At 35.1% G+C, this 15566-nt stretch overlaps 1 protein-coding gene across 27 annotated transcripts in view; it reads left to right on the forward strand.

Moving 5' to 3' along the window:
- The window catches only part of CDC42BPA (CDC42 binding protein kinase alpha), a 297854-nt gene that overhangs the window by 161130 nt on the left and 121158 nt on the right, over positions 1 to 15566 (forward strand). For all 27 annotated transcript variants that reach the window (XM_086345011.1, XM_086345012.1, XM_086345017.1 and 24 more), the window contains 4 exons: positions 417 to 617; positions 2522 to 2770; positions 3326 to 3405; positions 6501 to 6667. In XM_086345011.1, coding sequence (XP_086201137.1) covers positions 417 to 617; positions 2522 to 2770; positions 3326 to 3405; positions 6501 to 6667 — 697 coding nt within the window. The remainder of the gene's footprint in view (positions 1 to 416; positions 618 to 2521; positions 2771 to 3325; positions 3406 to 6500; positions 6668 to 15566) is intronic.

Genomic DNA, 15566 nt, shown 5'->3' on the forward strand with positions numbered 1-15566 from the left:
GTTTGTTTCTGTTTTTTCCCCCACATAATTAATTGTAAAATTTTCAAAGTTCCACTTAATATATGGCAATGTGGACAGATAATATCAATAATAAGAATGTTCTAATATAAATATTCAATTTGTGGTTTGTGGCTGTGGTGTTCAAATCATGTATTTTTACTCTAAGTGTAGTCAACTAAGTAACAGCTATAATAAACATTTCTATAGTGTTAAAAATCTGGAGAACTTGTTGGTGTGGTGATTATATATATTTTAACTTATATGCACAAGGAGACTAAATTCAGATAATGACAAAATTGAAGTTGTTATGAAATAGTGCTTATTGTGTTTCTATGTAAATATAAACATTTCTAATTAAAGTAATTATTTATTTCTAATATATCATGGTTGATTACTAACAATGTGAACTTCTTCAGGTCCAATCCTCAGTGGCTGTTGGAACTCCAGATTATATCTCTCCTGAAATCCTTCAAGCCATGGAAGATGGAAAAGGCAGATATGGACCTGAGTGTGACTGGTGGTCTTTGGGGGTCTGTATGTATGAAATGCTTTATGGAGAAACACCATTTTATGCAGAATCTCTGGTGGAAACATATGGAAAAATCATGAATCACAAAGTTAGTATATTTTACTATTTTTCACATTAGTGTGGCAAATAATACATATAATAAAATTAAAATGTGATATTTAAAAAGATAATAATTTTCCAAAAACAATAAATAATCTAATTTCTATGCTAGCCCGGAACATGACCAACATGAGTAATCAAAATCCATAAATTATTTTTTAAAAATCTATAAATTATGCATAAAATTGTTAGTCCTCATCTTGTAATTTTGCAGAGATGCAAATAAGTAGACAATTAAATGATCTCTCCAGTAGAGTAACAAAGATCATGAGCAGACAATGTATCATTACTACTATAGTATCAGTATAATCATGACTAGAATGCATTTAAAATGCTTAATCTTAATAATAATAGATAGATGAAATCCAAATTAAAATAAGAATGGTATACTTTTCTCCCTGTCAGATTGGTAAAGATGAAAAGAAAATAGTACTCTGTACTATAAATGATCCATTGAAAAGAACAGTGTTAGATTAGACATCATTGATAGGGATGTAAATTGATATAATCTTTCTGTCAAGAAGTCTGTAAGTATTCATCAACAACCTTAGAAAGAAATGGTTAAAACTTTTGGTTGGGCACCTTCAATATTAAGAATCTACCATGAGGGAATATTCATAGAACAAAGCTATATGTGTGAGAATACTTATCCCAGTATTATTTATGATCATCAAACATTGGAAACAGTCCAGATGCACAGCAGGAAAGAATAAAATTTTAATCCATTTAATACCAAATGAAATAGATTGTATAAGAAGTGGGAGACTCTGATTATCAGTCTCAGAAGATTGTGAGTAGTTGCAAAAACCTAGAATATGAATAGGAATAGCCCATAAAGAGAGTGCTAATCTGTTCTTTTTAAATTTGTTGTGGTAATACAATTATAATTAATTGCTATATATATATAGTTGTTGTTAGTTGCTAAGTCATATCCAACTGTTTTGTAACCCCATGGACTGTAACCCTTCAGGCTCCTCTGTCCATGGGATTTCCCAGCCAAGACTACTGGAGTGGGTTGCCATTTCCTTCTCCAGGGGATCTACCTGACCCAGGAATTGAACCCAGGTCTCTTGCATTGCAAGCGGATTCTTTACTACTGAGCCACTAGGGAAGCCCCAAATATATATATTAGTTTTACGAAGTTGATGCTTTTCTGTCTGGCTGCAAAGATAATCTGCTAAGTAGTTATCAAGAGTTTGGAAACAAGAAATAGCTGCAAAGTTGTCAATAGCATGTAAAGCATTTCTGATAGAAGTCATTGTACTGTAGCATGGCTGTTGAGAGCACAGATTCTGGAATCAGTTTCAGTTCAAATCCTAGCTCTACCATTGATTATGTAACCTTGAGCAATTGTTTTAACTGTTTCTTTGTTTCCTTTTCTATAAAATTAGAGTAATACAGTGGCTCTGAGGATTAAATGAGCTAAACAAGTAACATACTTCTAGTAGTACATGTTACATTCTTTACAAATGTTTAGTATTAATCATTAGTGTGTGACTTATATGAATGTTATCATATAATCAATATCATAATATTGATTATGATTTCATAATATCATAATCGTTATCATAATCAATCAGATATACTATTGATTATGTAAATTTTATTACATTTAGTGAATTCTTTTTATTTTGACAGCATTTAAGGTGTTTTTACATTTAACTTATTCTTTCTGTAGTACATATATGACTAAGTTACATATGAAAAGTTCTTTTAGGAAAATGATCCTTTTAAATTTATTCTTGAATCTCCTTTAGTGTCAGTACTTTGTACCAGTACATATTTATTAGATATTTTAAAATATATATATATATATTTAAGAAGGTCAGTGTTAGCATCAACCTACTTAGTAAATTAGTGATTTATATTTTGTTGCTATTATTCTCTATTTAGGAGAGGTTTCAGTTTCCTCCTCAAGTGAGTGATGTGTCTGAAAATGCTAAGGATCTTATTCGAAGACTCATCTGTAGCAGAGAACATCGACTTGGTCAAAATGGAATAGAAGACTTTAAGAAGCACCCATTTTTCAATGGAATTGATTGGGATAATATTCGAAACTGTGAAGCACCTTATATTCCAGAAGTTAGTAGCCCAACAGACACGTCGAATTTTGATGTGGATGATGATTGTTTAAAGAATTCTGTGAGTATGATTGTTTAAAGAAGTTCTGTCTCTCTGCTTTAAAAAAAATATATGGTTATAAAGTAATTTTATAGGCCACCTTACCATTTATCTCTTCAACAGTTGTCAGGGCACATGTAGACCTTGAAAAAAAACCGCTTGCTTACTGAATGAGATCTGAAACAAGGGGGCAGAGCATCTCCTTGTTCCGCTCTGGCTGGGAACATGTGTGTAGGGCAGTGCAAATTTTTATTTGCTCTGCAAATATCTGAAAATAACTACAAAAGTATTTGTGAATATTGGTTTGGGATTACAAATAAATTTTAACAACTAGGCAAATTCACATATATGGAATACATGAATAATGCTTGTATTCTCAGTATCCATCAGACTTTAAATCTTTCTTTTCTTTTAATTAGAATTCTACAGTAGCAGTGTTTATGGTCTAAATTTTTTTATCACTAAACGTCTAGACCAAACTTATCAGTGTTTGTAAATTGTTGACAGTGAATTTTTATAGCCCAGTCTACAGTTTATAGTTATTCATTTTTTACCAGATGTTTCTTCCTCCTTTAGGAAACGATGCCCCCACCAACACATACTGCCTTTTCTGGTCACCATCTGCCATTTGTTGGTTTTACATATACTAGTAGCTGGTAAGTTTGAAAAGTTAATGTGATTTGGATAATTTAGAGCAAATTAAAAATGAATTGAGGTTTTAAAACTATAATGCATAAGAGAGCCTTATAAGTAAAAAAAAAATTTTAATAGATTGAAGCTGCTTCTAGGAAAAGTTAGACATTACAAAGTGAATAAGACATATTAATATAAGAATCTTAACTCATTTTGAGGGGAGAAAAACTAGAACACAGAGAGAGCTCAGAATCTGTTAGCAATGGAACAGGAATTAGAGGAGTCTTAGGCTATTGAAGAAATATTTTCTAGGTTCCAAATATCAGTCTTTCAGCCCATCAATCTTAGCCCTCTTTCCACTGACCCTCATTCTACTTGTATGTCTTTCCTCCTTGTGAAAGTGAAAGTCACTCAGTCATGTCCATCTCTTTGGAACCCCATGAACTATAGAGTCCATGGAATTCTTCAGGCCAGAATACTGGAGTGGGTAGCCTTTCCCTTCTTCAGGGTGTCTTCCCAACCCAGGGATGGAACACAGGTCTCCTGCATTGCAGGCAGATTCTTTACCAGCTGAAGCCACAAGGGAAGCCCTGTTTCCTCCTTACCATTCCTTAAACTTCATTGAGAATGATTACAGTCACTCCTTGGGTGCTTCTCAGTTCCTGACTATCTCATTCTATGACATTGGTTACCATTCCTTATTACAGCTCAGTTTTCTGCCTGTACCTGTGCAGTTTAGATTGTCTAGAGAAAAATATATGAGTACTCTTACTGATCTCACTTTAAGTTTGTGATTACCAATCCCAAGTGCCCCTTGTTGCTGCCTGGCAAATATACTGTATTACCCTAGTGTATTCACTCTTTACTCTCCTAGGTAACTATCTCCTACTTTATACTTTGCCTGTGAAACCTCTGTCATTCTTACTCTCACCTGATGACCTCACTTCCCCTTTCACAGAGAGATTGGAGCCGTCAGCAGACAGCTTCCACAAGCCGCATCACCTCATTTACAGCCTACATACCTCTAGACCCATGTACTCTTCTTTATGTGTATGACTATGTGAGATGAGCTCCCTACCTAGCACCCATCCCTTCTGTTCCTTCTTGCCTACTCTAGTGTGTTGCTGTTACATCATAAAATTTCCCCTTTGTGTAATTTGCATAACAGACCATTTCCATCAGCTCACAAAATGTAGGTTTTTCTTTCATCTTAAAGCAAAATAAAAAAATCTCTCTTAATCCAACTTTCTTTACCTGCTACCAACCATTTTTATGCTCTTCAATACAGCAGAATTACTTAAAACTGTTGCCCTGACTTTGTCCATTTTTCTCATCCTCTTCTTTCTTGGTACCATTCCAGTCAAGTTTGTGCTCCCATCACTTGACACAAACTGATTTTTATCTATGTCACTGCTGGCCTCCCTGGCGCTAAATTTGATGGTCATTTCTTTGGTCCTAGTCATCCTTAAGTCATCCTTATTTGCTTAGTCTCATCTCCTTGCCACAGCTCCTTTCCGTTACAACACTTTCCAGAACACTTGCCTCATTTATCCTTGTCTTTCTGGCCACTCCCACTCATTCTCCACATCCCTCCTAATTTCCTGTGGCTTGTGGCTTCGTCTTTGAATCTTTTCCGTTTACTTTCTGATGCTCCCCTAGGTGGTATTTGCTGATGACTTCTAAAATGTATATTTCCAGCTGAGGCCTCTCTTCTACTCAAAATCTCTCTTAATCACCTACTTCAGATGTTCATAATGTCATTTCTTATATTTCTCTGAACCTATTTCTGCTAAACGATAAGTCAGAGTATGTCACTCACCTGTGCAGGACCAATCCTCACTGCCCCCACCTCCAGTGGCTTCGTATCTTAACTCCAAACAGAGTTCTTAATGAGACCCAACAAGGCTCACTTTCTTTCTCGTTTTATTTCCACTACTCTTGCCCTTGCTCACTTTGCAGCTCCACAGGTCTCCTTTCTGGCCTGTGAACATGCCAGAGAACTCTTGCCTCAGGACTTTTGCACTTCTTTTTTTCTTGTATTAGGTTTATTTTATTGAAGTACACTTGATGGTGTGTTTGTACTTCTATTCCATTTGCTGGTAATGTCTTTCCTCTCATATTACCTTGACAGGGCCATTTATTTTTTCTGGACTTTTTCAAGGTTACTTTCTGAGTGATGACTTTCCTGACCACTTTATCCAAATTTTAATTTACTCCCCCTCAATACTTTATTTCAAAAGGCAGAAAGGGGAAATGAAGTTGCCTTCCTTTCCTGTTTTTTGTTTTCTTCTTAGCCTATTAACACTGCCATGTACTGAGTTATTTTCCTTGTTTGTTTATTTTTGTCTCTGCCACTGGAATAAAAGCCTCTATATGGGCACATTTTGTCTGTTCTGTTCACTGCTGAATGTCCAACACTTCAAATGTTTTTAATTAAATTGTATTGAGTTAAAGCATTTCACTTAAAAATTTTTAATCAAAGTGTATAGTTGATACACAAGTTATAGATATACGATATACTAATTCATACTAGTTACAGTTATACTCCATTTATAGTAATTATAAAGTATTGGCTATATTCCTTGTGTTGAGCAGTGTATCTTTGTTTATGAAACATTTTATATAAGTAGCTTATGAAAGCATTTTATAATTCCACAGAGGACCATGGTTGGTGCTTTTGATTGCTGTTTTACTTAGGTGGTCACATTGTTTTAAGCTACCTGTAACCCTTCAGCAAGCTTCATTTTATAATTTATGGTTACTAGAATAAATTCAAGATAATAAGGACTATTTAAGTTTTTATTTTCAAAAATGCTTCTCAGGAATTCTCTGGTGGGCTTAGGCCTTGGTGCTTCCGCTGCAAGTAGCCTGGGTTTGATCCCTGGTTGGGAAACTAAGATCCTGAAAGCCATGTGGCACAGCCCCTGCTTCCAAAAGGTTGTTTATGGTGATTTTGAAAAAAAAAAAAAAAAAAGTATTTTGTAATCACTCCAGATGGCTAGCTGTAACTAGATGTTCAGATCCATGTTTTAAATGAACAGTTTCAAAAGGTTATCTTTTCTCTTCAGACTTATTATTTCAGTGTAAACCCATATTCCGCCCCCCCTTTTTTTTTCAGTGTTCTTTCTGATCGGAGCTGTTTAAGAGTTACAGCTGGTCCCACACCATTGGATCTCGATGTTAATGTGCAGAGGACTCTAGATAACAACTTAGCAACTGAAGCTTATGAAAGAAGAATTAAGCGCCTTGAGCAGGAAAAACTTGAACTTAGTAGAAAGCTTCAAGGTAAATATATTTTAAAGATAATGTTTTCCCTTTTTGTATTGGATTCACAGTGTAGAAACTGTTTATTGTAAGTGATTGTTTTATCTTGAAAAGAACTTTTTTTATTAAATGAAAAAGTGAAATTTATGCAGAATACAGTATAAATACTGTATAATGCTGTGTTGCTGTGCTTAGTTGCTCAGTCATGTCCGACTCTTTCCAGCCCTATGGACTGTAGCCCACGAGGCTCCTCTGTCCATGGGGTTCTCCAGGTAAGAATACTGGAGTGGGTTGCCATGTCCTCCTCTAGGGGATCTTCCCAACCCAGGGATTGAACCCAGGTCTTCCACATTGCAGGCAGATTCTTTACCGTCTGAGCCACCAGGGAAACTCATACAGTTTAATACCACTCACGTAAACTCACAAAACTAACAGTAAACAACAAAATAGCATTTGTTTCCCCCACGTACATATTTATGTATATAAATCTGTGGGAATAAGTACCTCTGGGGAGAGGAAAGTAGTATTCAATACTACTAATGAAAACGGAGCCCTTCTTATCCTATAGTAGCACTTTATATAAGACTCCCTACCATATTTCCTCAGTCCTTAAAAATTCTAGCTTCTAGTGAACTGTCGTTCTCTACAGTGTCACCCCTGTTGTAATATCTGGTGATTTTAAAATGCACGTTAGGGAACCTTTTAATAGTCTGACTTCTTTGTTGATTCTTCACTTTCAGTGAGCTTGTTCTCCACCCTACCTCTGCCACTCCTTCTGGTGGTAGTAAGATATATCTTAGATTACAGTGTCTAAAATTCTTTATTAATCTCAATTTCAAGCAAACCTTCTGTATATTCCTGCTCGTAATTTTCTAGTTAACTCTCTCTGGTGTCTTATGTGTTGTCCTTCAATTCCACCGTTACCTATAATTCTGTCACCCTTTCCCTATTCCCCTTATACCGTCAGGTCTCATTCTTGGTCAATCTTAATTATACCCTTACATACACTCTTACAGCTATTGCTCCTCTTTCTGTTAGTTACACTCCTTTGGCAGAACCCCAACCATGTTTAAATACTTTGCATTTAACTATGTGGCTGAAAGTTGCTTACCGAAAACATACACCATGCCAGCTAATCCCACTTGAAATTCCTGAAAAGTAATCTCAAATTTACTAAGATCTTGATGCTGCCCAGCAATCCTACTTTTTTTCCTTAGTTCATTTCTCTAGCCTGTGTTGCAAAATCCAATGATTATTTCCCGGCCTTCATCTTCTAGCCTATCAGAATTTAACCCAGTTGATCATATTCCTCTCCTGATAGCACTTTTTCTTGGCTTTTGGAACACTTTATCTCCTGGTTTTATTTTTCTTAATAAATTAACTGTTTCCAGTCTCATTCGCTGATTTGTCTTGAACTCAGACCTTTCAAACATCTATATTCATTTTCTTTACATGTATACCCAGAAGTGGAATTGCTGTATATTTAAGGTAGATTTATTTTTGAATTTTTGAGGACCCTTCATATAGTTTTCCAGAGTCTATAAGGGTTCCCTTTTCACCACATCCTTACCCACACATGTCTCTTCTTAGATACTCTAACAGGTGTGAGGTGATATCTCATTGTGGTTTTGATTTGCATTTCTCCCATGATCAGTGATGTTAAGCATCTTTTCATGTGCTGTGTTGCTCATTTATAATGTTCTCTTTGCAGAAATGTTTGTTTAGTTTTTCTGCCCTTTTGGAAGTCAGATTGCTTGCTTCTTTGTTATTAAGTTGTATGAGTTCTATATATAGTTTGGATATTAACCCTTTATCCAATGGACAGTTGCAAAAATTTCCTGCCATTCTGTCATTTTTTTCTTTTTTTTGCTATACAGATGCTCTTAAGTTTGATGTAGTCTACTAAATTTTTTCTTTTGTTGTATTTTTGACATCATATTCAAAAAAATCATTGCCAAGGCTAGTATTAAGGAGCTTTTTTTTACTACATTTTCATGTATGAAACGTATGGTATTGGATCTTACGGAAGTCTTTGAAACATTTTGAGTTAATTTTTGTGAGTAGTATGAGTTAGAAGTCCAGTTTCAGTGTTCTGCATGTGTTTCTCTGGTTTTCCCAGCACCAGTTGTTGAAGAGACTATCTTTTCCGCCTTAGGTTCTTGACTCCCTTGTCAAGTATCACTTGACTGTATATACTGGGATTTAACTCTGGGCTCTCTACTCCATTGGTCTCTGTGTCTGTTTTGTGCCAGTACACTACTATTTTTAACATTATGGCTTTGTAATATGGTTTGAAATCGGGATACTTCCAGGTTTGTTCTTTTTTCTCAAAATTGCTTTCAGTATTCAGTGTTTTTCATGGTTCCACAAACATTTAGGATTGTTTCTTCTATTTTGTGAAGAATGCTTTTGGTATTTTGATGCAAGTTGTGTTGATTCTGTAGATGGGTTTGGTAGTATGTATATTTTACCAGTGTTAATTCTTCTGATCCATGAACATGGGATGCTTTCTGTTTGTATCTTCTTCAGTTTCTTTTAGCAAAGTCTTGTCATTTTTATTGTACATATCTTTCACATGCTTGGTTAAGTTTATTCCTGAGTAGTTTCTTGCTTTTGATGCTATTGTGAATGGGATAGTTGTACTTTATTTCTTTTTCAAATATTCATTATTTGTGTAAAGGAATGCAGCTAATTCCTATATGTTAATTTTGTATCCTACACTTTACCAAAATAGTTGATTGGTTCCAAAAGTTTTTTTGGTTGCCTTTTTGAGATTTATACCTATAAAATCACATTGGCAAATACTGACAGTTTTACTTCTTTGCAATTTCAATACCTTTTATTTATTTATTTATGTATTTTGCTTAATTGTTATAGCTAGGGATTTTAGTACTATATATTGAATAAGAGTAATGAGAATGGCCATCCTTTTCTTGTTCTGGATCTTAGAGGAAAATCTTTCAGGTTTTCTCCATTGAATATATTATCTGTGGGTTTGTTGTATATGGCCTTTACTGTGTTGAGTTATGTTCCTTCTGTACCCAGCCTTTTAAGGGTTTTCATCATGAAAGGATGTTGTATTTTTTAAGATGCTTTTTCTGCATCTATTGAAATGATCATGTGACTTTTATCTTTCAATTTATTGATGTGATACATTACATTTATTGTTTTTTGTGTGTTGAGCTATTCTTCCATGCCAGGGAAAAATCTCATTTGATCACGATGTATAATCCTTTTAATGTGTGCTTGAATTTGCTTTGCTAATATTTTACTGAAAAACTTTACATCTATATTCTTCAGAGATATTGGTTAATACAGTTGGCCCTTGAACAACACGGGGTGTGTGGCAAGCCCTGTGTAGTCAAAAAGCTGTGTATAACTTTATAGTTGTTCCTCTGTAACCATGATTCTGCATCTACAAGTTCAACCACCTGGGGATCATGTAGTACATATTTACTGGAAAAAATTTGTGTATAAATGGACCTGTGCAGTAGTACAAAGTGGTGTTGTTCAAGGGACAACTATGGTTTTCTTGTGGTCTCCTTATCTGGTTTTGGTATTAAGGTAGTTCTGGCTTCGTAGAATGAGTTTGGAGGTGTTCCCTCCTCCTCAGTATTTTGGAAAAGAGGAGGATTGATGTTAATTCTTCTTAAAATGACTGGTAAAATTCATCAGTGAAGCCATCTGGTCTTGAGATTTTCTTTTTGGGAGGTTTCTGATTATTGATTCAATCTCTTTACTCATTCTCGGTCTGTTCAGATTTTCTGGTTTTTCATGATTCAGTCTTGGTCAGTTTTGTTTCTAAAAATCTGTTCACTTCTTCTAGGTTATGTAATTTCTTGGCATACAGTTATCCATAGTAGTCTCCTATGAGCCTCTGTATTTCTGCAGCATCCTGTGTAATGTCTCCTCTTTCATTCTAACTCTGTTTGAAGCTTCTCTCTTCTTTCTCAGTCTAGATGAAAGTTTTGTCACTTTTGTTTGTCTTTTCAAACAACCAGCTTTTAATCTGATTGATCCTTCCTGTAGTTTTTCTTGTCTGTTTCATTCCTTTCAGCTCTAAACTTTATATTTCATTCCTTCTGCTAACTTTCAGTTCAGTTCAGTCATGTCCAACTCTTTGCAACCCCATGGACTGCAGCACGCCAGGCTTTTCTGTCCATCACCAACTCCTGGAGATTGCTCAGACTCATGTCCATCAAGTCAGTGATGCCATCCAAGGGCTTAATTTATTCTTCTTGTTTAATTCCTTGAGATGTAAAGTTAGGTTATTTGTGATATTTCTAATTTTTTAATATATGCATTTTTTTGCAATAGACTTTCTTCTCAGAACCGCTTTGCTGCATCCCACAAATTTGATGTCATATTTCCAATTTCATTAGTTTTGAGTTTTTTTCCTCTTCATTTCTTCTTTCACCCGTTGGTTGTTCAGAAGTATGTTGTTTAGTTTCCACATGTTTGTAGATCTTCTCACTTTTCCTCTTTTTATCAGTTTCTATTTTCATACCATTGTGACCAGCAAAGATAATTGGTGTGATTGCAGTCTTTTTATGTTTGTAAAGATATGTTTTTTGTCCTGTCATATGATCTGTTCTGGAGAATGTTCTGTGTGCACTTGAGAAGAATGTATATTCTGCTGCTGTTGTATGGAATGTTCTATATATGTTTGTTAATCTATTTTTCTAAGATGATTCATTTCCAACATTTCCTTATTCATTTTCTGTTTGTATAATCTGTCATTGCTGAGAGTGGCGTACTGAAGTCCCCTACTATTATTCTGTTGTCTGTTTCTCTCCTAGGGTTTGTTAGTATTTAATATATTTTGGTGCTCTGCTGTTTGGAGCCTATATATTTACAGTTGTTATATCTTCTTGATGTGTTGACCCCTTTATCATTATAATGACCTTCTTTGTCTTGCCGTTTTTGGCTGAAGTATATTTTGTCTGATATAAGTATGGCTACACTCACTTTGTTTTGCTTTCTGAAATATTATCTTCCATCCCTTCACTTTGAGCTTATTTGTGTTGATAGAGCTGAAATGACTCTTGTAGGCAGCATATAGTTGGAACTTTTTTTTTCCAGTCATCCACTTTGTGCCTTTCGTTTGGTAAATTCAATCCATTCAGGGTGATTATTGGTATGTAAGGACTTATTATTCCACTGATCTTTTGCCTTCTGGTTATTTTGTGTCTCCATTGGGTTTTTTCTTCTTTTTTTGTCTACCTTTGTAGATGATTTACAGTGGTGATGTGCTCATTGTTCCCTTTTTTATGTCATGTCTCTCCTCTAAATTTTTGCTTTGTCTTTACCATGACATTTACATAAAATATCTAGTTGATGAACTAGTCCTTTTACTGCTGATAGGAGCCCATCTTCACTCAGCTACAGAGGTTTCATCAGTTTACATCTCCTATTATATTTTCAGTGTCACAAATGATCACTTTTTATGCTGTGAATTTGTTACCAAATGGTAGTAGCTATAGTAAGTTTTAATGCTCTTTTCCTTTAACATTTATGCTATAATTAATTAACACACTATTCTAAAACACAGTTCCAGTTTTCTAATTCTGACTGTATTTGTTACCTTGATCAGAGCCTTGTGTACTTTCATCTTTTTTGTTTCGTCTTGAAGAATGCCTTTCAGCATTTGTAGCAGTGGTGAACTCTCAGCTTTTATTTGTCTAGGAAAACTTTTATTTCTCTTTCATATCTGAAGAATAACTTTTCCAGGTAGAGTATTCTTGACTAGGAGCTTTTATCTTTCAATTCTTTTAGTATGTTATTCTGCTCTCTCCTGGCCTGCAGAGTTTCTGCTGAGAAATCTGCGTATTACCTAATGGAGATTCTTTTGTAGGATACTTTCTTTTTTCCCCTGCTGCCTTTAAAATTCTTTCTTTAGTATTGACTTTTGATAGTTTTCATTCTAAAATGTGTTGGAAAAGATCTTTTTTCATTGGGACAGCAGGGTGTTCTATTAGCTTCATAGAATTGTATGTCCAGTTCTTTCTCCAGGTTTGGGAAGTTCTCAGTTATTATTTCATCAAATAAACTCTCTGCCCCTGTCTCCATCTCTTCTCCTTCTGGTATACCTATTACTCTTATTTTTACTTTTTAAATGCAGTCTGATAACTCTTGTCAGTTTTCACTTAAAAAAAAAAACTTAGTTCTCACTCCCCTTACACCTGAATCATTTCTCAATTCCTGTCCTCCATATGGCTTATTCTTTCTTCCATCTGATCTGTTCTACTCCCAGTGCTTTCTAATCCAGTATTCCTCTCACCTATTGAGTTCTTCAGCTCCAGGATTATTGTTTTGTTCTTTTTTGTAATATCAGTCTCTCTAGTAAGTGCTCCTTCTATTCGTTAATTTTATTCCTGACTTCACTGAGTTGCCTTTCTGTGTTTTCTTGTAGCTTGTTGAATTTCTTCGTAATTATTTTGAATTCTGCAAAATAATAAATACTGCAGTATTCTGTATCTTTGAGACGGTTGCCTAGAAAATTGTCATTTTCCTTTTTGGATACTATATTACATGGGTTTTCATAGTGTTTCATGAAATGTGTCTCTGCCATAACATTGAAGTAGCAAACACCTTTCTTTTTAGGTGAAGTTTTCCTTTGACCCTTAATTCAACAGATTGGCAATCAGAAGCCGTTCTTTTGCTTTCCAAAAGGTGGCGCTATAGCAAAAATTTTGGGTTTCTCTTCCCAAAGCTGACTCACCACTAAAGTTCGGAGTGTGTGCATGGTAAAAGCTGTTGGCAGAGTCTAGGAAGTGTATGCTTGGTACCTGGACCTTTTTGGTGGAAGAACCCAGAGGTTTGTGGACAGACAGCAGGAAATGCATTCCTTCATTTCTCTTTGCCTGCCTTCTTTCCTTTCTTACCCTCCCCCTCCCCTTCAGAAATCCTCCAGCTGTGGCCCTCATCACAGTCACTTTGCTCTCACTCATCACTTTCACTTTCTACCTCCTCTGCTCGAGAGGTCACTGCTGCCAGTACCTTGGATCTGCAGCCTCCTCCAAGGTCCAGTCCACCCACTTTCAGATGTGGGTGCAGTGCAGAAGCACTTTTGTTCAGCTGTGGATATCCAATTAATTGTAAATTGAAGTGGGGAGGAAAAAGGAATGACTCACAGGGATGTGACACTGATGTCACTCAGTTTTGACTTTTAAACGGTGATACGCATAAGTGGACAAGCATTCTAAGGTGTACTCTGTATAAATGTTTGTATTAGTGTACCTTTATGTAACCTCCACCCCAATCAGTATACAGAACATTTCTTGCATAGCATCAAGTTCCATCATGCTCTCTTCCCAGTTTGTAACCTACAACTCTGAAGTAAACAGTATTCAGAATTTTTCAGCATGAATTTTACCTTTTCTTGAAGCCATACAGTATCTACATTTCATACAGTATGCATGTTCATACAGTATATTGTCTTTTGTGTCTATTTTTTTGGTAACAGGGTTTTCCATGTTATGTGTATATCAGTAGTGTGTCCTTTTTTAAAACTGCTGCTTAGTATAGTATTACATTGTACATAAATACTAAAACAAATTATCCAATGATGATACAGTAAGTGAAACTCATACATTATTAGCGAAACTACTGATACAATTAATCACTTTTGAAAACTCTTTGCAACATTTTCTAAAGTTGAAAATACACTATCCCATGACCCAGAAATCCTACTGCTAGGTAGATATCCAAGAGAAATAAGTACATATGACCATCAAAAGAAATATATAACAACATTCACAGAAACCATGTTTAAAATAGTCAATATCTGGAAATAACTCAAATGTTCAACAACAACACCTTGGATGAAATGGTCTGAATATCTGTGTCAGATCAGATCAGCCGCTCAGTCGTGTCTGACTCTTTGCGACCCCATGAATCACAGCACGCCAAGCCTCCCTGTCCATCACCAACTCCCGGAGTTCACTTACTGTATATCCCCATCAGAACTAGATATTGTCAGCTTTTCAAAATTTTAACCATTCTGATATCTGTATATTGGAGTTTTGCTATGATTTTAAATTTGTATTTTCCTTGTAGGTAATAAGGTTGATATCTTTTCATATATTTACTGTCTATTTGAATATTGAATATTCAGTCAATATTCAGCTCCCTTTTTTTCCATTAGGTCTTACATGTCTTTTAAATAAGTTTTATTTTACCACTTCACAAACAGTATCAGACCCTTATGACAGCCCTTTATGTCATTGTTTTATAGTTTACCTGTTTCTGTGTTGTAAACCTTTCAATACTTTTATTTTATTCTTGCTTTATACTCATTTATTTATAAAATAGCTTTTTATTTACCCACATGTTTACTCTTTTTGTATTCTTTATTTTCTCCTGGTGATCCATGTATCCATCCAGAACCTTTTTTCTTTAGTCTGAAAATTTCCTTTAGTGTTTCTTATGATTACATGTGTTGTGACTCAATCACTCAGATTTTGTTTGTCTGAGATGCCTTCATTTTTGAAGAATATTTGCTGGTTTAGAATTCTAGCTTGGAAGGTGTTTTCTTTCAATGCTCTACAGATTTCATGGCATTGTTTTCTGATTTCCAGTACATTTGAGAAGTCAGCTGTTAGTCTTGGTTTCTTAAATATACTCTAGCCGTTTTTAAGTATTTCTCCTTAACTTCAATTTCAAGCAGGATGGCTATGATCTACCTGGTAAAGTTTCTTTGTATTAATGTAAATCCTGTTTGGGATTCACTGAGCTTCTGAATACTTGATTGATATCTTTCATCAGTTTTAGAAAATTCTGTTCATAATCTCTGAATATTTCTTTTGCTCCATTCACAATCTCCTCTCTTTCTGGGACTCCAGTTACATATATCTTAGATTGTGTCCCTTATTCCTTTTATTCTCAGTCTCATTTCTTCCATTGTTAGGTTTTTTTGTGC

The sequence above is a fragment of the Bos grunniens genome, chromosome 16 (assembly GCF_055505025.1).
Source record: "Bos grunniens cultivar Pamir isolate PY7600 chromosome 16, Bosgru_T2T1.0, whole genome shotgun sequence".
NCBI lineage: Eukaryota > Metazoa > Chordata > Mammalia > Artiodactyla > Bovidae > Bos > Bos grunniens.